At 47.9% G+C, this 13102-nt stretch overlaps 1 protein-coding gene across 8 annotated transcripts in view; it reads right to left on the minus strand.

The window, feature by feature from the left end:
- Positions 1-4086: 4086 nt before the first annotated feature.
- The window catches only part of KIAA0319 (KIAA0319 ortholog), a 94318-nt gene continuing 85302 nt past the window's right edge, over positions 4087-13102 (minus strand). For all 8 annotated transcript variants that reach the window (XM_059179467.1, XM_059179466.1, XM_059179460.1 and 5 more), the window contains 4 exons: positions 12310-12432; positions 11066-11153; positions 9100-9191; positions 4087-5316 (listed from right to left, as the gene is read on the minus strand). In XM_059179467.1, the coding sequence (XP_059035450.1) occupies positions 5138-5316; positions 9100-9191; positions 11066-11153; positions 12310-12432 (482 nt within the window). In that variant the 3' untranslated portion in view covers positions 4087-5137. The remainder of the gene's footprint in view (positions 5317-9099; positions 9192-11065; positions 11154-12309; positions 12433-13102) is intronic.

Consider the following 13102-nt stretch of genomic DNA (forward strand, 5'->3'; position numbering starts at 1 on the left):
CTGCAGGTGTAAATAGTGCTCCCTCCCCAGAGAGCTGCTGGTCAGTGAACGCCGTGGGCCAGGAGCCTGCGTGTGAAATTCTGTACCCTAGCATCTTCACAAAGATCTGTCCCATGGTTTGTGCTCAGCAAATGTTCGCTGAATCAGACTGAAAATTTACATGGTTTGTAAGTGTGAGAAAGGGGCATTCTCCAGCTTTCTCAAATTTCTACTCACTCCACTGTTGTCCATTATGTACTTTTCCTCCAGTTTGAGTTTTTTCTGATAAAGAGAAGTATGAGGAAGAAATTCCCTGAAATCCTACTATTTGGATATAACCACTGTTAGTTATTTTAACAATGTATCCTATATTTTCACTCAGTGCTCTTTATTTTTATTTTATTATTAAGCTTTTCACTGGAAGAAAGAACTGTGCCACTGGATATGTGTTTCCCTCTGCCATTCCACTGAGTTCATGCATTTCTTTTCACCTGGTTTGGTTTTTTAAAAAAGGAACCTATGGTAAGTATTTTATTTAACTCATTATTGAGGAAGCTGGTAAGGACATTATAACCAGTTGAAAGGAGAAGCCAAAAACTCCAACAGATTTATATGGGTGAGAAACCTTGAAAGGAATGTCTGAATGGAAGCACACTAGCTCCTTCCACATGCAGGACGGAGGCCGGTCAGACTCTCAAGACGCCAGAATCTGCATTTCACACTGCTCTTCCTCTACAATGGGACAGGGTCAGAAAATGCATGAAGGGCACTGAATGTGGGAATCAAAGAACCCAGGAAGGCCTGCTCTATGTCGACGATGCCTACTGTTCTGCTGAACCTGCTGTTGATTTTTAAAATTACTTGATTACCAGGTTATCCACTTACCTCTCAACTTGAGGGTTCTTTACATACTGGGCCTAGGCCTCTGCTTTAAAGCAAGTGTTACTTTCATCTTCCTCCTATTTCTTCCATTCTCTATCAGTAAATGTAAATGCTACAGTTTCATTCTTAGTTTAGCCTGCAACAAATTGAAAAGCAAATTAGCCTGGTTTTCATTGATGAAGTCTGGGAAACCTCTCTGGAAAAACAGCAGGTCCTGCTTCATCTAAGGGCACTGAAAGGCTACCAGCATATTCTGTTTTCAGGGGATATGTATAAATGAGTGGAAATGTGTTTGGAAATTGGCAGTCTGATGATTTACTTATCATCCATCCCTTTTTTCAGCTAACTAGGAAGGACTTGCCACAGTGCAGGTCACAGACAAATCTCCTGTCCTAGTGATGCAGGGGACATGGTTTTCACAGGTGTTGTGTCAGATTAGGCAAGACTGTGTGATTTCTTCCTGTTGTGCTAAGACCTCGGGCCTGCAACTCTGGGCTTGTCACCTTCAGGACAGAGGTGACAGTACTAAGTAGGCTTCAAATACAAGAAATTTGGCCATTCCCTAAACTCACCTCAAAAAGAGAGACTGCTCCGTTGGAGAAATCCTGGTTGTCGTTGTTGCTGACTTTAATGGAAGAACTTTTAGTATGGCACTGTTGATCACGAAGCTGGCTGTTTCCCCTCAGCATCTTCCAACTTTTGATCTTGAAGTACTTACAAGCTCATGGGAGGTTGCGGAAGCCGTGGATTCCTCTATGCCCTCCATTCCTCTTCCCCCAGTGCTCACCACCGTACATAACTCCTACCAGGCAACTGACATCAGTATCATCCTGCTGATACAGGCCAGCGTTCCCAGTGCCCTGTACACTCCTTTTGTGAATGTGTACGTTACCCAACTTAACCCCATCAGTAGGAAGGTTTGTGTCACCACCGCCACAATCAAGATACAGAACTGTCCCACCACCACCACCAAGGAAATCCTCCAGTGCTCTCCCTTTATATGTAGTTGGCTTTGGAAGTGAAATCACTCAGCAAGGTTTCTTACTATTGGGTGACAGGCATGAAGAAGGGCACTGGATGTAATGAGCACTGGGCGTTATGTGCAACTGATGAATTGTTACATTCCACCCCTGCAACTAATAATGCAGTATAAGTTAACAATTAACAATTTAAATTTAAATTGAATTTAAATTTAAAAATTTTAAAATTTCATTCACTGTAACACGCATGCCAGAAAGAGTACCTAAGTGAGTAAGTGATTAATTTATGGAATCTTCACAAGCTGAGGACACCTCATCACCAGCACCCAGAGCAAGAAACAGAACACTGCCAACCCCCACCAGCACCCCTGCTGGAATGACTAGCATTGTTTTGTTGGCAAAGATGTATTTATTATGGAGAGAGAAAGAGGGAGCGGACATGCAAGGGGAAGGGACAGAGAGAGACTCTCAAGCAGACTGCGAGCTGAGTGCGTTGAGGGAGGTAGGAAGTGCTGTGGGCCTGGACACATGGTTCTGGGAAGGGCCAGGACCCGCTCTTCTGATGTCCACAGAAGCAGGAGCGAGGGGCGCACCTTCCGCCATGGCTTTCTTGGCGCACACCAAAGTCTCACAACAGCCTTATAACTTCTCCAAACATTTGGAAGCGTGAAAACCACCACTGGTGCATGGGCTGCACAGGACAGGTCGCGGGCCAGCTGGCCAACTCCCACCGAGGGGAGCCCCCCACAGGAGGCATGAAGTAAGCCCCCAGCTCCGAGGCGGCGTTACAGAAATACAACTGTTCTAGTCTCCTACATGCTTTCCTGCCATTAAGACCTGGTCTGACCCGGGAAATAACGTACAGCACAGGGCGGCCTGGACCGTCTGGGACCCCCGTCCTCCAGCTGGCGAGCCTCCAGTGCTGCGCGCCTTGTGGGGTCTTCCATCACAAACATAGCTGGCCTCTTAGCCCCGGGGTCACATCCTCTTGCACTGACTGTTAGGGTCTCATGGGCAGCCCTCTCCTTCCAAGCTGCTGGAGAACCTTCCCCGCCCCCTGGCCCTGGGGATGCGCCACGGGAGGGCAGACAGCTCCTGTGCCCCTGAGGTCCGCGTGCACCTGTGCGGGAAGCGAGGCCAGGGGAGGCAGAAGCAGCACTCAGCAACCCAGAGCCACGGCTCAGGGCGTGATTCCGCAGGAGGGACGAGGGAGGCTTCTCTGTGTCCTGTGTTCTCCACTGTCTGAAGGAAGTCCTCTGAGTCCTAGGAACAAATGGTCCAAAAGGCCTGCCAGAATTTGCTGTCCACCAGCTGAGGGCGGGAGGTCCTTGTGTAGTCAGGGAGGAGGGTGAAAAGCAGGGGCTTGACAGCTTAAAAACCCTGCATTCAGTTTTTGCACTCTTTGGCTGTCACCTTGCACAAGGTACTTAACCTCTCTGGGACTCCAGGTCATTCCCTGCAACATGAGAATAATCACATCTACTTTCCAAGGCTGACTGTAAGGACCCGCTGGGCATCTCTAGTACGTGAATTATGCACATAAACACTGAGCGCGCGCTCGCCCCCGCCTTCACCACTGCACTCCATCCACCTCCTCTTCTGCAGTCCTTGAGGCCAGAAAGGCCTGGTGGTGCACAAAACCCCCAACTCTGCTCACGAGGCACTCCAGATATTAAGTTTATGAAGATAAATTCTGGTGTAAAAAACATCACCCATCCCAGAGAGCAGACTGAACTAACAATGCGGAAAGAGGAAACCTAAGCAAAGAAATTATTTTTTTAAATAAAACAGTCTTACACACTGTTTAGTTCTGTCATTCCCCAGAAAGTACAAGCTTCACTCTGTTCAGGGACCCACAGGGACTCTCTTCTCATTCGTTCCCACACTGATGGTTTAACGCCGGTCGTTTAATCCTCTTGCTTTTCCACTTAATCGTGGTAAAGCCATCCCAGTTTCACAGAAACTTGTGCACCAGGATACTCTTCAGGTGTGTTCCCGCCTGAGGCCACAACACGGGTTCAGATCTGTGATGGGCCCCACCTCTACTCTAATCTCTCCAAAGAATGCCAATGGGCCCCTCCCGGGCCGCCCATCTTGGCAGGGTAGAGAACCCACCTTAAGGCTGGGTAGAGAACCACTATGAGCCAGCCACCTCCGTAGGCTACGGTTCACCCCAGGTCACTGCTCTGTGGCGTTCTGTGACTGGGGATAGTTTTTTTTCCCCCCCCATACATTTCAAATAAGATTTGGTTAAAAAAAGTTTAATATATTTTTTAAACATATGAAGTGAATGTCTATGTCAATTTGTTACCACGGACAGAACTTGTAGGCCAATGATCATGAACATACCATTCTAATTAAGACAGACTATATTTCTGATTCTGAGACTATGTACGAAGTTGCTGAGTCATTATTCCTATCTATGGCAATCCAAATGAACGGCCTGTGGACATACTCAATAAATACTCCAACAGTTAATAATCACTTTTATCATGTCTAATGTACACTGGGGCTAGGAGAGGCTTCAGGGTAGTTTTTTTGTCTAGAAGAAAGAAAAGGTAAGGAATGTTGCCGTGCAACCTTCTACTTTCAACCTACAGGTCATTAAGCCAACACATCCCTTTCGGTGCCTCTGGTCCTCGTCCTGTGATTCTTATTCAGCTCTCGGATTCCCAGGAGCTGCTGTCCACAGAGGACACAGAAACAGTGGTTGGCCATAGCCAAGAATAAAGGTCCTGGGGGTTTCTATTCTGTTCGGGTGTTTGGTCAGCACAGAAAACTTGCTACACAGAAGACAACTCACACCTCCAATAAGCTATTGTTAACAGACACAGCAGCCTTGGGACTGTGGGGGCCCGACCACAGAAACCATGTCTGGAAAGTCGTCCTTGAAGGCAATCACAGCTCCCAAGAGAAATGAGCCTTCTCTAAATGTGTTTAACTTATCTAGAGGTCTGCAGATAGACACAGGTGTCCATCCTTACTTTCACAAAGGTAATATAAACACTGTGCCAGCTACAAAGCACAAACTCTTTTAAGTACATACCTTGTATCTCACCCAAACTGTATTCCTATCAGCAAGCATCTCTGCTAAAAGAGCAACATTAATGTTTTGTTTCATATCTCAAACTCTCCAAGAAAACAGATCTTTTAAACACGGGGACACACATCCAGCCTGCTGAGAAAGGACCTTAATGTAGGATTCTCATGGGAGTCAGCTCTGTGTGTTAACTCCCATTCACTGGTCCTGGATTCAGGGATTTCTGTGGGTAACCTTTGAGTTTACAGCTGCTTCTTTATCTGTCCTTTGAGCAATAGCTGAAGGGAGCGCCATGTCTGAGGGACCCATTCACGGAAACCTTTGGATTCCCTCTCTCCATCCTCTCTTCGCTGAAGATGGTGTCCTGATCACTGTCAAACTCCGACTCGGACACCATCAGGCTGGAGTTGTGCTCCGTGCTTCGGTGTTTAATACCTGGGGAGAAGCAGACAGATGCATCTTGGGGGAAATGGCCTTTTCACTCCCAGCTGCTGTTCTGGTCGTAGGTCCCATGTACCCAGCTGTGCTCTCTGCACCTTCAAAGCAACACTCACAACACGGCAGGGGTTGGAGGCCTTGGTGAGCAGCAACAGGGGCTTTGGAGTCAGCCCTGAGCTTAAGCCCAAGCTTTGACACTTACCGGCTAGCTGTGTGGTGCTGGACAAGATACCTAACCTCTCTGGGCTTTCAGTCTCCAGCACCATCAACACTGGGAGACGGCAGGCACACACTCCATGGGTTCAGGGTGTGGACTCCGTGAAACAGTGCTAGTGAAGCTGAGGCCCAGCAGCTAGCACTCAGGAGGCGCTCACTAAGTGAGAACTGTTAGGGTTTTACGATTCGGTTCCATCATAATATTTTGGGTAGAATATGTGATTGCCTGTGGTCAAACTAAGAGACAGAAGTGGTGGAAGACGTGACCTCTGCTCTCAGAGAATTTATAGTATCTAGCTAAGGGTTTAAGACAAAGACTCATGAGAAGAGGGTTCAAAATAGCCAAGAAATGTTGAAAAATCAACCTCACAGGGATCAAGAACAGATAAGCGCACACCGATCGGCTGGCATTGCTTCAGGCCGGGATTTGGAGAGGAGAACCAGGGAGGGTGTGAAGTGTGCCGAGGGGCACCAGAAATACTGGGAGAAGCAGGTGGCCTGGCCCTACCTGCCCCGGGCCCTCGCTGGCTCGGTAACTCCTGGACAGTGGCTAACTTTCCTATGTCTCAGTTTCCTCCACTGTGAATTGGGGATCATCACAGTATATGTCTCAGAGCTGCTGGCCGCCCTGGGATTAAACGGGTAATGTGCTTGGAGCAGGATGTAGTACGTCTGAAACAGTTAGTTAGTGTTCTGAGATCCTGAGGGTCTGAAGGGGTCATGAGAGTGTTAGGGAGAGGGGACAAGAGACTAGGCGAGAGGGTGGTTCAAGTGGGAACAAGGCACCAACAATAGGTTTAGAGGCCGGCAGGAAGAAGAATGGGGGTTGGGACATGAGAAGGACGAGGTTACTCTAGGAGAAAGGGGGTGACATAATGCAACCTGAAAGTGCGCTGAGGGGCGCCTGGGTCGCTCATTTGTTAACCATCTGCCTTTGGATTGGGTCATGCTCCCGAGGGCCCGGGATGGTTAGTTTTCCATGCTGACTGGTGAAAAGTTCATTTATTTCTGTTCAAGTAGGAATATCTGTGTTTATAATGATAAGCCCTGAAGATTTAAATGCTGAATGTGTTGGAAACTTAGCAGTTTGAAGTTTACACAACAAATGGGGCAACTGGCCGAAGAAAAGAAAGCCTAGAAGATACTGAGAGTAATTTCTGTCATTTGGACCCTAAACGGTGTTGGGGAACTTAGCAATGGTAGGAAAAAATACTCAAATGAAAATGATCAACTTCCTTCCCGAATTTCTTTGACTCAAGGTATTCCTAAAATTTTTGAAACCATAGTTAAACTTGAGGTAGCTATTCAACCTTTATTTTATAGCAGAGAATTCTAGAGATAGCTATTTTCCTTAAAGCTTTTCTGTGTGTTTTTGGAAGTTGACTCTACTTCATTAATTTTGTGGGTCTGAGATCACTTTTCTGCAAATGGCAGTTAAGCTGTTTTGCTCTTATGTCAGAAATAAGTCCCTGCAGATTTGCAAAAGAGCCATTTTACTGCTAAAGGGAGGGAGTTTTGCACTGTCTTATGTAAACACAGTTCATGTAAGAAAAATGTAAATTTCCAGTGGTACTGATTAATTAAAGCATTCTATCCAAAAATACAAACAACAATAACTAAACATAGATAAAATTAATTCTAATATAAACTTTCTTTTTGGCAACTCGGCACTGGTGGCAGGTGAGGTATCTTTGCTCTATGGTTATATATTAAAGGCTAGATTTATACTTATTTTTATATTCGAACATTTATTCACCACCTGCTATGCGTGAAGGACAGTGGAACCAGATCGCAATGATGGCCTCGGGGCTTGAGGTTGACACAAGTGTGTGGCTTTCAGGTTGTACTCACACCATAGCTAAAGAAGGATCACTAACTAATATTAGAGCAAGTAGTAATTTAGTAATAGGGGTCTCCAGAGGTTAACGAGGCCACCCATGTGCATTTTAGCTGAACTAATGCCTAAACATCCCCATGGCTGAGCATTTCCATGTCATGAAAGTGTTTTCATAGGGAAGAAGATCCCCCCCTTCACAGATGGTCTAATGCATGATGTCAGTACTTCCTTTGTTGTGTTTTTGTTTTGTTTTTTAGATTTTATTTATTTATGAGAGAGAGAGAGAGAGCACTCACGATCAGGAGGGAGAGGGAGAGAGAAAAACCGGACTCCAAGCTGAGCCCAGAGCCTGATGTGGGGCTCAATCCCACGACTATGAGATCATGACCTAAGCCAAAACAAGGAGTCGTCAGATACTTAACCAACTGACTGAGCCACCTGAGCACCCCAGTACTTTGTTTTGACCTAAAGGCTGTGATGAATGAAACTCTTAAGGACTTGTACACACTAACCACTCTTTCTTTCAAAACTGGTTTAAGAATGGGCACCTGGGTGGCTTGCTGGTTAAACATCTGCCTTTGGCTTGGGTCATGATCCCAAAGTCCTAGGATCGACTTGAGCCCTGCATTGGACTCCTGCTCAGCAGGAAGCCTGCTTCTCCCTCTCCCACTCCCCCTGCTTATATTCCCTCTTTTGGTCTCTGTGTCAAATAAATAAATAAATCATCTTTTAAAAAAAATTAAGCACTCTGAGCTCTTAGGTCTAAAGCCGCTGTATGAAGCTGGTGTCCCATGATGTGATGAGAGGCGAGCGCACAGGTGCACTCATCAGGTGTGTCCTCGTGTCCGTTTCCCTGCCAGAGCCCCTGGCCACACTCCCCGGACGTCAGCCACTCGGACATCGGTGCTCGGCCAATCCCATCCAGGCTGCTGCGGGATCACCCTCTCTGGCCGGGATTCTGTGCCCCTCCCTGGGCCTTGCTTGGTGTCTGCGCGGAGGGCAGGCACTCAGCATTTACTACAGACAACGTTTTACATCTCACGACTTGGAAAGTGATTATGTCCCTCTGTGAGAATGTAGTTACAAATGCAGATTATGAAGGACCCGTACAAGTGAGTGCTAAGCAGCCTCCGAGGGCCAGGAAGGGTTCTTAATGAAGGAGAGCCGGAAAGCTCGTGGGGTGGCCGGGAGGTGGCTCGGAGCATCAGGGTCTGTGCGTTTTGTGGCGACAGTGCTGTGTGGAAGCCAGGGTTCACCTGCGTCTGGCTAGTCCGCTAAGGGCAAGGCTCCAAGCTAGAGCCTGCCTGTCATCTGGGCGCATCTCTCGGGGAGCAGACCCGCAGGGCACAGTGTTCAGAGGCAAGCTGGTGTGGAACGCTGTCACGCCCCACACCCCAACCACAAGAGAAAAACCTGCTGGAAAAGCAGTCTTTGCCTGCAGGCATTCGATGGGGGCTCAGCGGATGCGAGGCCTCTCCGTCTCTCACCCGGTAAGGCCTCTACGTGCGTCACCAAAATCTCATGGAATTTAGATACTACTATGCCTTCCCATTGCCTGTCCATGGGCTAGATGTAGGTTTTTCTTCCCAGAAGCTCAGACTCACTGTTCATTCCCCATTAACTTGCCGGCTCGGGCCCCTCGTTGTGCCTCCCACCAAGGCAGCACTCAGGGGTGCCTGCCCCCAGTCCACTCAAGGCCCCGGGGAGTACCCCGCAGGCCGTCTTACCGCGCTTGGGCCTCAGCTCCATGCTCTCCTGCTCGTCCACACTGTCCAGGATGGTATACTTGGTTTTCTTTCTTATTTTAATCCTTTTTCGTCTGAAAGGAACAACAAAAAGCTCGACTCAGAGTCTTAGGGAACCGGGAGCCAGGAGTTAACACAGTAGAGGAAACGCTCGGCCTTCAGAACGCAGGGCTCAGCACCAGTGGGAACGCGGGGCGCACAGGGCCAGGTCTGCGTTCCGGCACCTGAGGCACCCCGCGGGTCCTGAACACACACAGGAGCAGCACAGCCACACCCCCGGTGCCCACCCACCTGCGGGCTCCCGGCTAAGCCCGGGGCTGACGGGCCGGGGCCCCCGAGGGCCGTCCTCTCAGCACCTTCGGGCTGGCACAGCGAGCTTTCCCGTGAGTGATTCTCCACTTGGAGGAACCTGGATGCCCACACCAGCCCCCTGAACCTATACTGGCCTAGAAGATCCAAAGGTGCAAAGATGATGGAAACTAGCAACTGGGGGTAACAAATCAACCAACCAGAAATAGAGCAGATTCCCCAAATTAAGTGGCAACAACCCAGGATTTCATTTTCCACAACGCATGAGAACAACTGGGCTGGTCCTTTGTGTGTCATCCCGAGCTTCAGGGGATTATATGAAAACGTACCTCAAAGCCGTGGGGAGGTTATGCTGAGGACAGTTTTCCACAGGCAGGTGACTAAGAGCATGGGCCCCTAAGCCTTGACTGAGTGCTCACCAGCTGTGACTGCAGGTTCCCACCGGTAAAATGGGAGTAAAAACAGTCCCCTTTTGTACGGCTGCTGGGAGGACTGAGTAGTGTAGCGAGCACACAGCTGAGAGAGAATGGCAGATGCTTAATATCACTTACTAATACTTAAAATGGTCACAGGCAAACACTTTCTTCATCATCACGGTCATCTGCTTAATATGTATGGCCACATAACTGCAAAATGTGTATTTTTTAAATTTTTCATTTATTTTTATTTTTGCAGAACTTTGGAAGTGAAGCACAGCAGGGTGCTCATGGTCCCAAATGGCTCTAGAAAGCTTCCTGGGATTTAGGCCTCTGAGTGCCTGTGCTCCCCCTCCCCAGCCTTCTGCGATTCACTATTGGGATCACCACAGGGAAAGCAATCACAAATAAAACCGAGACGATAATATGAGCAGTTTCAAAATATAACTATTAATTATGATCACATCATTTTTTTTTAATCATTATCTTCTTTGGAGAGCACTTAATGTTTTGTGTAGGATGGTGGTGTTTTGTGTAGGACGTCTTCCCAGGACTAGAGAAATCACTGTCCCTACAAATCTCCTCACAGAGGGCTGGGCACAGGGTTCTTGAAGATTCAGACCAGGAGGCAGCTCAGAGGCTTCTCGGAGGTCAGCACCCCCAAAAAAGGAAGAAGGAAACACCTAAAGCAAAACTCCTCTTCCGTGATCCTACTGCCTGGATTAAAGTTTTGCATTTATTCAATAGGATTGAGATAGAGTCCACTGTTGCATCACATACAAGAAGCAAAATCTAAATTTGCACTGTACCCTTCTAGAACTCCTCCCTCTCCTGAGGGCTGATGGGCTACTCCAGGAGTGTCTCAGTGAACAAAGGTGAGACAAAGAAAATAACACTAGACTTGATACAGAGTCCCTGAGCCTTGCAGGGAAGAGGAAAGCTGCATAAGGAAAAGCGGCCTCTGGGATTATTGCATTTATCCTGCCCACACCCAACGTGGGTCTTGAACTCATGACCCTGAGAACTAGAGTCCCATGCTTCACCAACTGAGTCAGCCAGGCCCCCTTATAAATGACTCTGAAAGCCTAGTTTGTCTTCATGTAAAAGTGATTGTCAAATGGTTCAGTAGCTTAACAAACCCAAGCAAAGGCTACTACAGCTGTCGAGTCCCATTTCCTGGTGTGTCTTATCCCAGGGCCATGAAATAAGGAGCGGCCATGTACCTCCTGCAGTAGAGGCAAAGCCAGGGCATGCCCCCAGTCAGCCCGAGGACAGTGAGAGCCAACGCTGCCACGTAGAACACACTCCACTCTGGAAAACAAGAAAGCCAGAGCAGACACAGTTACACACTGTTGACAAAACAACTTTATTTCCGTGTTTCACGACGTAGATTAGCGAGTTCTTACGGCCAAAGGCCATCTGTGGACTCACTGGTCTGGCTACAGGGCATAAACAAGGTACAATATAAACAAATCAGGAACAACTTAAAAGTACCCTACTTTTGTCCAACTGGGTCGGGGACATCCTGGGGTATATCTCATGCTGACTTAAGGACAGAATTGTCAAAACCAAATTATTTAAAATGTATGCTGTGAATAACCATGTATGACACACCAAAATATTAATTCCATAATCACAAACAACACAGCTCTCCCCACCAAAATAGCTCTGGCTCAGTTTTTAAACAGGCAAACAAAATATCTGTCTGGCTGCCTAGGACATGAAGACACTTTTCAGAGCCAGACAGTAATTCAGAAACTACCTGATCTGTATTCCTCCCACATTCTTGTACAAATCCAGTGTAAAAAGCTTTGCAACAGCAATTCGGGACAGAGAAACCAAGGGCCCAAAGACAAAGGTTTAACTCCATTAAATATCTGCTCCTTGGAAAAACGATCCAAGGGCTGGCTATTTTCAGATTTCTCAGCCATATACGTCCAACCCGGATTCCTAAGGCAACAAAATTACTCTTGGAAATAGACTGGCATTAAAATGGATTCCTCCCCAGAGGACACATCAGGGCACCGGTGGGGCCAGCGGAGACGGAGGCTCCCATTGTTGGTGCAGCCCGGGCAGACATCCCGGAGGAATGGGCCTGATTCTGCTGTTCATCCACGTCCAACAGGCCCACACCAGGAAACACTTCACCAGAAGGCCAACGGAGCCCATGGCAAGGCAGGGGGGACCCAGAAAACGGCCCCAGGGGCACAAAGCAAGCTCTCGGCAATGCTGGGGCAGTTAGCCAATTGTGCTCTGCCCAGGGGGGGTTTCCTTATCAAAAAGTTTTACGGAAAAGCCTAGGTCCACAGGCATGGTAGGTGTGGGGAGGATCTTAAGTCTCTCCTCCTTGGCTTCAGGTGAGGAGAGCAGAAGGTTTACAGTGGCAGAGTGGGGCAGATTTTTCTGGTATTGCAAAAGGCCGTGTCCTCACACTCCTCGGCCACAGCTGTCCCTGCCCCGGACTCACCACAGTTGCTCTCCCCATCCTGGAGGTAACGCTGAATCAGGTTCTCCATCCACAGCTGGGAGCACACGCAGCGCTTCGTGATGGGGTCACAGTGGCCGTGGCCTGAGCACCGCAGAAGGCAGCCTGCAAGAGGTGGGCGCAGATGAGGCCAGCGCCACGGCGGGCAGAAGCGAGGCCTAACTTCTGCCTGATGTGGTTCTGCATTAGCTCGGCCCCAACAGACACATCTTGCCGAGTCAAGAGACTCTATGGCCTAGAGGGGGCCCAGGGGTTCTCTCCCATCAGGAAGCAAATGGCAGAAAAAAAAAATCCACACCAGGTGACAAAAGCCTTAAAAATGTAGCCAATACATTTTTCCCTGGACCTCACACTGGTCCAAGTGTGACCAAGAAAGATGGCCTCTGGCCTAAGAAAGATACATGCTAAGAATTTATACATTCTAAGAAAATAATTGGGGATATACACAAGGATTTGTCTACACTTAGAGCATTATTTATAATCCGCCTTAAGTCCCCGAGTAGAGGACAGCCTGACCATACCCAGGATGGAGGGCTCTGCAGCCGTAAGTACCCTACTGAGGAAGAAATCGTCAAAGATTTGAAAAAATTTATCGAGATTTGATTTGAGGTTAAAAAACAGATTAAAAATATTTATCCATTATGATTGTATCACATGTTTCCAGAGATGGACGAACTGGAAGGAAATGCATCAGATACTAACAAGAGTTAGGTTTGGAGGGTGGGGATTCTAGGCCCAAGGACCTAGAGAATTGTTTAAGTTTTTTGCCTTTCTG

The sequence above is a fragment of the Mustela lutreola genome, chromosome 6 (genome assembly GCF_030435805.1).
Source record: "Mustela lutreola isolate mMusLut2 chromosome 6, mMusLut2.pri, whole genome shotgun sequence".
In the NCBI taxonomy this organism is placed as follows: domain Eukaryota; kingdom Metazoa; phylum Chordata; class Mammalia; order Carnivora; family Mustelidae; genus Mustela; species Mustela lutreola.